Source organism: Gossypium hirsutum, chromosome D07 (genome assembly GCF_007990345.1).
Source record: "Gossypium hirsutum isolate 1008001.06 chromosome D07, Gossypium_hirsutum_v2.1, whole genome shotgun sequence".
Lineage (NCBI taxonomy): Eukaryota > Viridiplantae > Streptophyta > Magnoliopsida > Malvales > Malvaceae > Gossypium > Gossypium hirsutum.
In genome coordinates this window covers 32,518,871-32,527,275 of record NC_053443.1, presented here as the reverse complement: position 1 = coordinate 32,527,275, position 8,405 = coordinate 32,518,871, and the positions used below count along the sequence as shown (strand labels likewise).

Below are 8,405 nucleotides of genomic sequence, written 5' to 3'. Positions count from 1 at the left end.
TTACAGACATTCAACAAGTTTCACTTGAATTCAGAGTTTGTCTCTCTTATTGGCCTACAGACTCCAAAAGAAACATAATTAAAAATCCTATGCAGCAAATATTAAGACAGTCAATTCAGTTGATTCCTAACCAAACACTTCACAACCCAACAAGAACAATACCAAAACAAACTAGGCATATTATACATTTGGTGATAAATCATAATGTAATTTTCCTTTTTGTCTAACTGAGGCCTTTCCCCTTTGACTAATCAAATAATCTAACAGAAAATTTCCACTAAATTACTCGATGTATACTATGCACCCACAAGTATACGCCACAAGAAACAAATGGGTGAATTATAACCCACCAAACATAGATTCTTTCACTATTATACGCCTTATCCTTGAACTCGCCTGACCTGGGGTGTGACATCTAGACTTTTCTTTCATACACTTGTGAGCTTTATTTCCATTCTATTTGCTCAAGTATTTCTTTATTGTAATTGAGCTTAATTTGCAAACACATTGATCTTGTAAGGATTATTTCTTTGTTTGCTTATTTGTATCTCTTTGAGAGGGTTTGTATCTTAAGGTTTGGGTAGAAAACTTAAGGGAGTTTATAAGGTTAAACCTTATCCTTAAAGGTTATGAAATTAGTGAATTTGGAGAAATTATTAGTAGTGAAAAGCTAAGGTAGTGGAGTAGGCAATTGGGCCGAACCACTCTAAATTCTTGTGTCAAATTTTTTTATCCTTTCTCTCTAGCTTTTACAAATTTTTAAAAGTCCATTCACCCCCTCTTGGTAATTTTGGTTTGATTATTTGAGATAACATTATTATTTTTATCCTTTGTCTCGTTTATCTTAAATGACTTTCTAAGAGCATCACTTCCTAGGGTTTAATCACACATAACTTAAACCAACTAACTCATATTTAAACCATAATTCATTTATTAATTAGTTACACATCCATTCGTTAATCTCTTTAAGGAAATTAGCTTCTCATGGATCTAAATGCAATAATCCCTAAACTCATATTTAACATACAAAGTAGAAAATTAAATAAAAGAAGGGAATAAGAAAATAAATATGTTTCAGTATCGATTTGTGCCCAGAAGCGAAGTTTCCTTTAATAGTCACAAAGGTCACTCTGATTGCAAATGGAAACCATAAAGAAATAGTGTCCTACACACTAGATAGAGTCGTTAGATCATCCCTAGGCCCATCGTGGCCCATTAGGTCATAGCATAACTTAAATTTAAGATACTAAAAATAAAAAAATGATATAAAAACAGATAAAAATACTTGACAATAAGCTCGTTAAGTGCCGAAAAGCCCTTAATTTTCCACAACGAATTGTGGTAGATCAGCTTTACGGAGTAATACCATGAAAATGGTCTTCAAAGTCAAAAGTTCTCGGCTAGCCATGGCATGATCCAGTGGAGGACAGATTTGTCTTATGGCAAAAATGGAGTCCGTCAAGATAGTAAACAAGAATGTCCATCAGGGCATATATGAGGAAACCATTGTATGACTCGCGTGATGAAAATTCTATCATAACGGTTATGGCACGTAAGGGAATGCTGGTGAGTGTACTGATAAGAAATCTAGCCAAGACGCGAAGGCAAGAGGAATATGTGAAAGCGTCTTGCATGTGGATATATATGGGAAAAGGGAATTTTTTTTCTTCAAGATATTTCAAATATGTATCCACCATTAAGAATCCGCTGGAGATAGCCATTAAGCCAACATTGGTTCTAAGGAAGCAAGGCAGTTTTCTAGACTATATTTCTATGTGTTCTAGGAAAAGAAGTCGCCAGAAAAGGGAAACCCGCCAAATACTACCTTATGTAGAATGTTTGCTAAAGACTAATGAATGAAGGGGATGTCCGTTAAGACTATCTAGTGTTGGGAAGTTCAGCTTATACAATCTAATGAGGAGGACTATTTGTTGCTAGATTATCTGTTTCAGACTATCTTGAAGAGGGAAAGTCCAGTAGAACTATCTTACAAGTACAATTTTGCAAAGAAAGACTGGTGTTTAAACTATCATTCAAATCTTCTATTCGAAGTAAATGGGTTTTCCTTTAAAATGGAGTATGCACAAGCTAGGTCATAAGGAAATGGACATCCGGATAATACAATAAGTTGAGTTTGGATTTGATGCGGAATCAAGGTGAGAGTCTGCCTTCTTGGAGAACTGCTTGCAAGTTTGCCAAAGTTGTTGAAAATCTGCACATCTACTTGCGTGGCTATCTTTAATGAGACAACCAACAAGTTAGAACAAGATGTTGAAATAAATCTTAACGAAATATAGTCTTAAAAAGTGGTTATCAAAAGCATATGAATACTTATAAATCCACCACTAATATATCCGCTAATTATATATTCCATAAGAACGTATATCGTCGTCTAAGCCAATTGAATTGCAAAACCTTCTATGTTACCCAGGGAGTTTAATTATGTGCAATAATTATTTATTATCTGAGACTTCAAGAGTCATTTACAAACACTGTTGTACATATTTTCACTAAGTTCATTCGAACTTACGAGTGTTTTTCCTTGATTGCAAGATCAAGGGATGACTCAAGGATGGTGTGAAGGGAGCAAGCTCAAGTCCATGCTGATGGCATTTTAGCTATAACATGAATAAAGATGGATACATGGCCATGTGACTCCAGCTTACACAGTCTCAATTTTTAACATGGTCTAGGCACACGACTGTGTGACCCTATTTCGTGATTTTTCCCTAGTTGTTTAAATGTAACACCTTCTACCTGACCCGAAACACCGGATCTGAATATTTGATGTTACAATAGACTCTTCATGGCATAGTGTACTATGTGCCATGCTCCTACAGTACCCTTTATATGCATAATGACGCAACCCGAATTCCCCTTGGCACAATCGTGGCTTGGTCCCTCCTGGCGTACCCACTCTTAAAGCGAAACTTGAAACATAAACAAACATTTTTAAGTTCAAATGAACTTTGTGAGTTTTGACCCAGATTACCTTAAAGCATTTGTTGTTTAATTCCTCATCTTAAATTAATATTAACCTAAACTTAAATAGATCTAATTAATATAGAATTGAGGTGGTGTCCTTAAGTATACTTAGTGAGTTCAGGGTTGTGTTGTGATATCCTTTATCTATGTCGCGACACCAAAGGTAGACTTGGTATTTTGGGTTCTTGCTCATGATGTTGCGACATCGAACCTCTGTGCTGCAACATGGTGACCAATCTCAAGTTCTCATGCCTTTTAATGGTGTCCTACACACTCACTAAACACATTAGTCTTCCCTTAGGCCTACTTTGTCCTTTAAGGTCATATAAACGGCTCAAACCACACTTTTTATTAATTGAAAACTAAAATTGAAAAACTAAATAGAACATAATAAAATTTCTTATATTCAAGCTCCTTAAGTACGAAAACTAGTTTAATCTACTAAAACAATTTGTGGCAGATCAAACTCCCCCACATTTAAGTCAATGCTTGTCCTCAAGCAAAGAAAATAGAAAAGCTAAAATAAAATATGACTCTTGAACAAATATGAGACAATGACAGGTTTTGGAACACATAAATAGGAAAAATCATACGTACATGAAATTCTGGCATGATATATAAACAACTTACCATTTTCAGTTTCAAACACTTAAGTTTAGTATATTACAAAGTATACAAACAGTAAGGTCCTCCAATATACAGATCCCTCAATAAATCATACTGGTAATTTGATTATCCTAGCAGAATACAAATAGTCATTGTTGTAATTACTCAATATAATGTCAATTCATGAATAAATCTACCTAGATCACATAGAGTGTTTTGGCTTGTATCATTCTGAGGCTTAGGACTGGTATGGAATTCAAAAACAAGAAGTATCAAAATATTTTCAAGCATGAAAGTAGTTTGACACATCGTATTATTCCCTATTCTCCCCTTTAATAACCCTTGCTCGTTTACTGCCTTATTTCTCTTTCTCTCACCTTCCTTATTTCTCCATGTAAGAAGTCACAACATGATAAAGTAACTACGGCTAGCTCACGAGTTTTTGTACACTAATGACTGAGTTTTCTAACTTTGTGACTTTTTCACATTTGACTTGTTCAACACATCTCACTCACAATGCTTTTTTTTATTTCTTACGTATTTTTTCACTCGTTTTAACTTTTTCTAAATTTTTCTCTTATTTTGTACATTTTGGCTAAACCTATAATCACTATATCACACTGGTTCTTCCTATTTCACTCTAATTTTTACAAAATTGTCATGATGTATCTATCTATCCCTCAATACGTATGGCCAGACATCTGAATTCGTGCATTTCAGGGACCAAAGAAAAAGGGTAAGTAGAAATTTATATTTTTGCTTGGGTTTTGTATGAAGGTTCATTAAGAAGTGTTTTGTGGCTCAAAATAGGTACTAAGGATTGATGAATAAGGTTAGCTTTTTGGTCCTGGGTTATACCAAGCAAAGCTTTAGGTCATCCCTAACAGCATGTTTGGTTGGGGGAATAGGAATAAATTCCCCCCAATTCGGTAGGCCGACCACCAAACCAACATTTGGTTGGATGGAATAATTATTACAGCCATATTCGTTACGGGATTATTCAGCATGAAAATCTATCAAACCATTCCGTCCTCCCCCTACTGAATGGTGATTCAAGGAATGGGTGGAATAACAAATTAGAGAAAGGTTTCAATTTTACCCTCACCATTCTCCTCTCTTTCTCACAATCTGAAATCCCCAACTCATATCTTCTCTTTCACCAGATTTCTTCTTCATTGTTTTCACTTTCACCAGATTTCTTCCTCGACATTACCCTCACTAGATTTCTTCTTAATTGACGACAAATCAAGCATCCATTCGCCATTTCATCTTCATCTTCCTTCTAGTTGAACCTCCTTATTTACAGTAAAAGGAAGATATAAGGGAAAGAGCTTGGGCTAAGTATAGTGTGTATGCCATCGTTCTGTTCCAGTTATCTCTAAATCCACCTCCAACAACCCCTTTGATTTTGATTTCATCCTTTTCTTTTTCCTTCTCAATAGAAATGTGAGAATCCTTTCTTTCTTCTTTTCTTTTTTTCACCTATATGTAAGTTTTCTCCCTTCAAATATTCTCTCCCTTTCCCTTATACCCTAATATATATGTTTTTTTAATTTATTATTTTTTGAATTCTTATCAATTTGGTTGTTTTATGCTGTATTATTATTTATAATTTTGGTTGCTTTATCCATTTCTTTGAAACCCTTTGGTAAAGTTTTTCTTTTTCTGAAGGATTATGGATCCAAAGGGTGCATGGATACGAATGATAGCTTGAGAGTGGCTAGTCTATGGCATTCGATGCACGCTATCTCACAGCAGCTATCGCCTACCACTGGTTGTTCTGAAATTGAGCTACTTGAAGCTAATACATTTGATCTCCATTGTTTTCAATCTCTTACTGGTAATTTTTTGTTTAAAAATATCAATTGTACTATTTTGAATACTGGGGAAATTTGAAGTGCAAAAGTAGAATTGGAGAAAACTGATTTGCAGATCTGATTTTCCCACTCGGTTGACTGAAAGTTGAAGACTAGGATTGGTCAGCCATCATTTGGATGTTCGTTGATTCGATTAAGGAAATTAATCTTGCCCTTTTCCTGCTTAAAATACGAATATTGGGAGTTCATATCATGTAAGATGATGAATAGAAAATGAAACTTTCTGGAAATTTATTTTTTTATAAATATAGGAAGCTTGAATAATTTGTTATGGACGCAGTTGGCAATGCTTGCTTTTACACTTTCTCGAAGCTGAAACTACGAAACGAGAACTGTTGGCAATGAAATACTTTGTATTCAATGGTTGTCGAGTAGTTTTTTATGCTTCAACTTGAAGATAGGATGATAGTATCAAAATATTTGTTAGTCTAATTGTGCCATTAATGATAAGTATAACACTTGAGACCATATTATCAGAAAATTGACAAACTTGAAGGGTGGTTTACTTATTTCTCCTTGTTAGTCCTGAAAATTTGTGCTAAATAAATCTCTTGTTCTTGCATTTGACATGGAATGGCATTTTCCAGACATGGGTTGTTTGGGAGGTAGTCTCATGTGCATGTTTTCTGAAACCATGATTTTGTAGACAACTAGGCATTATGTTCTCTACACTGTTGATTTTGAAAATATGCATGTTATGATTTGCAGGGACAAAGTTCTTTGTAGTTTGCAAACTTGGGACACGGCACATGGAGGCTCTCTTGAAAGTTGTTTATAAGCTCTACATAGATTATGTTTTGAAGAACCCCTTCTATGAGATGAAGATGCCTATACGATGCGAAGTCTTTGACATCAACCTGACACAGACAGTACAGAAGGATCGTGTTGCGCTTTTGGGGCGATAGGCTGTCCTGGAACCTTTATCTTACCAAAATGTCACCATCTCTTATCTTCATCCGTACACTTTTGATGGAAGATTGCTATCAAGTTTGTATCAACCTGTGTATTGGGATATCATCAAGCTCCTTTGTTTAGCTTATAAGTGCTGAATCATTTACAACATATAATGATTTCTGGAGTTGTTTCTCTCAATTAACATTTATAAAATTAATGAAAAAATCCTTTTAGAGGCACGCTCCCCAATTATTTGTTTGCTATTGTTTTTCAATATTTATCTAAGAAGAAGTTACAGCAGGGGAGATCCTATGAATGAAACATTCATAGTGAATCATTTGCATTCATTCAACGAGAAAGATATTGTACGTGAAATCTCTCCTGTATTCAAAATTTAAAAAAAAAGTTGCATTTAATTTGCTTGGTTGTTTATGATAATAGTTGGTTTTCAATGTTTTTGAAATTAGATAGACAAACAATTGACGGGCAAATTTCGATAAGAGTTTGGAAAGAAGAATATGGTCTTAATAAATAGCTTTGAAAAGACAATAAGACATGCATCACAAAATACCATATGGATTGTAACAAAATAAGGATTCTTACACAGTTTCAAATGAGCTTAGTTACATTGGCATGCAAAGACCATATGCTAAGCTCAATATCATTTTCATAAAAACATAAACATATATTTAAGAATTTTTTATTAAATTATATATTATTTTATAGTATTATATATTATGATTTTTTAATTCATATAATAATTATATTAAGAATTTTATTAAATTTTATATTATTTTATTAATTTATATTTAATAATAATTGTTAAAATATGGTTAAATTATTTATTATTTTTATTAAATTATTTATATTAATAATCTTATTAAAATTTAATAACAATAACAATAATCATCTACCTAAAAAAATTTCTGCTAAGGGTATTCTAGTCATTTTAGTTTTTTTCCTTATGCTATTACAACATCATCCCATTCAACCAAACACAAGAATACTATTACAGTTCTATTCCATTCCATTCAACCAAACAATTGAATTACTATTACAGTTCTATTCCATTACAGCTCTATTCCATTATAGCGAACCAAACGTGCCCTAAGTATCTCAATATTCACAAATTTAACCAATCAAGTAAGCAGAACTTTAATCATTTATCATACATACTAGCATGCTTGTTTTCCTATATTTTCTATGTCATTTTGTACATTCAATTACTTAATGCATACTTACAGTGTAATATATAGAACTTATTATTCTAATAACTAAAAATTTAAGATCATTCATTATCATGCCAAATTTCTTGTAAATACAATCAACCTATATACATGCTCTTAACCAATCACTTGTATTTCTACAAGCTCAAGCACATTTTGACTAGAAAAATAAAATAAAAACATAAAAATAAAAGCAAAATTTCCTATGTTACTTCCCCACACTTTAGATAGCACATTGTCCCTAACATGCATCCCTTAAATAGATAATAAATGAAGTTACCCGATTAATCGTGACATTATCATAGTCTTTATGGTGGGTGCTTCCTTCCTTGCTCATTTAAAGCTCCAAAAATGTCGTGCTTCTTTCACATGAGGTTCTTACATAAAAAATTTGAAACAAAAAAATATAAATCTATTGTTAATCCTACTCCTAAAACAATAAAATAAAAATAATTCTAATTAATTGTATACAATCCAAAAATAATTAAAAAGTTTATTAATTGTTAGAATCCTCAAAGTGGGTCGATTTCCCCCTCCATTGAAGCCTTCCCTTTTCTCGAGACGTGTCCTTGAGAGGAACCTCCACCCGACGGATGTGCATGTCAGGTTGGACTACGAATGACGGGTCCTTCCGTGTACAATATTGCGGTTGGAATGTTGTCTCGTCGACTTTATCTTTCACCTTTTTAGTCGAGGGTTCTGGTACGATGTTAGCAATTGAGCTTTGAACAATTGAAAACCCTAAGCCTTGCTTTCTCCTTTCTTTCTTTCTCTTTTTCTTTTTCATTTTTGCTTCTCTGTTTCTTTCTTTCTTTTT

General features: G+C 33.4%; 1 protein-coding gene across 1 annotated transcript; it reads left to right on the top strand.

The window, feature by feature from the left end:
- The first annotated feature begins 1,476 nt into the window (after positions 1–1,476).
- LOC107956162 (trafficking protein particle complex subunit 4) lies at positions 1,477–6,373 on the top strand. Its single transcript, XM_041096856.1, has 3 exons — positions 1,477–1,566; positions 5,263–5,431; positions 6,177–6,373. Exons 1-3 carry the CDS (start codon positions 1,477–1,479, stop codon positions 6,371–6,373), a joined length of 456 nt encoding a protein of 151 aa, XP_040952790.1.
- Positions 6,374–8,405: the final 2,032 nt, after the last annotated feature.

Bases quoted from the DNA above. Each gene is read 5' to 3' on its own strand.
- LOC107956162 (XM_041096856.1), top strand. From the start codon at position 1,477: ATGTCCATCAGGGCATATATGAGGAAACCATTGTATGACTCGCGTGAT. The intron at 1,567-5,262 runs GTGAGTGTACTG...CTTTTTCTGAAG, and splicing joins TGGCACGTAAGGGAATGCTG to GATTATGGATCCAAAGGGTG. The intron at 5,432-6,176 runs GTAATTTTTTGT...TATGATTTGCAG, and splicing joins TTGTTTTCAATCTCTTACTG to GGACAAAGTTCTTTGTAGTT.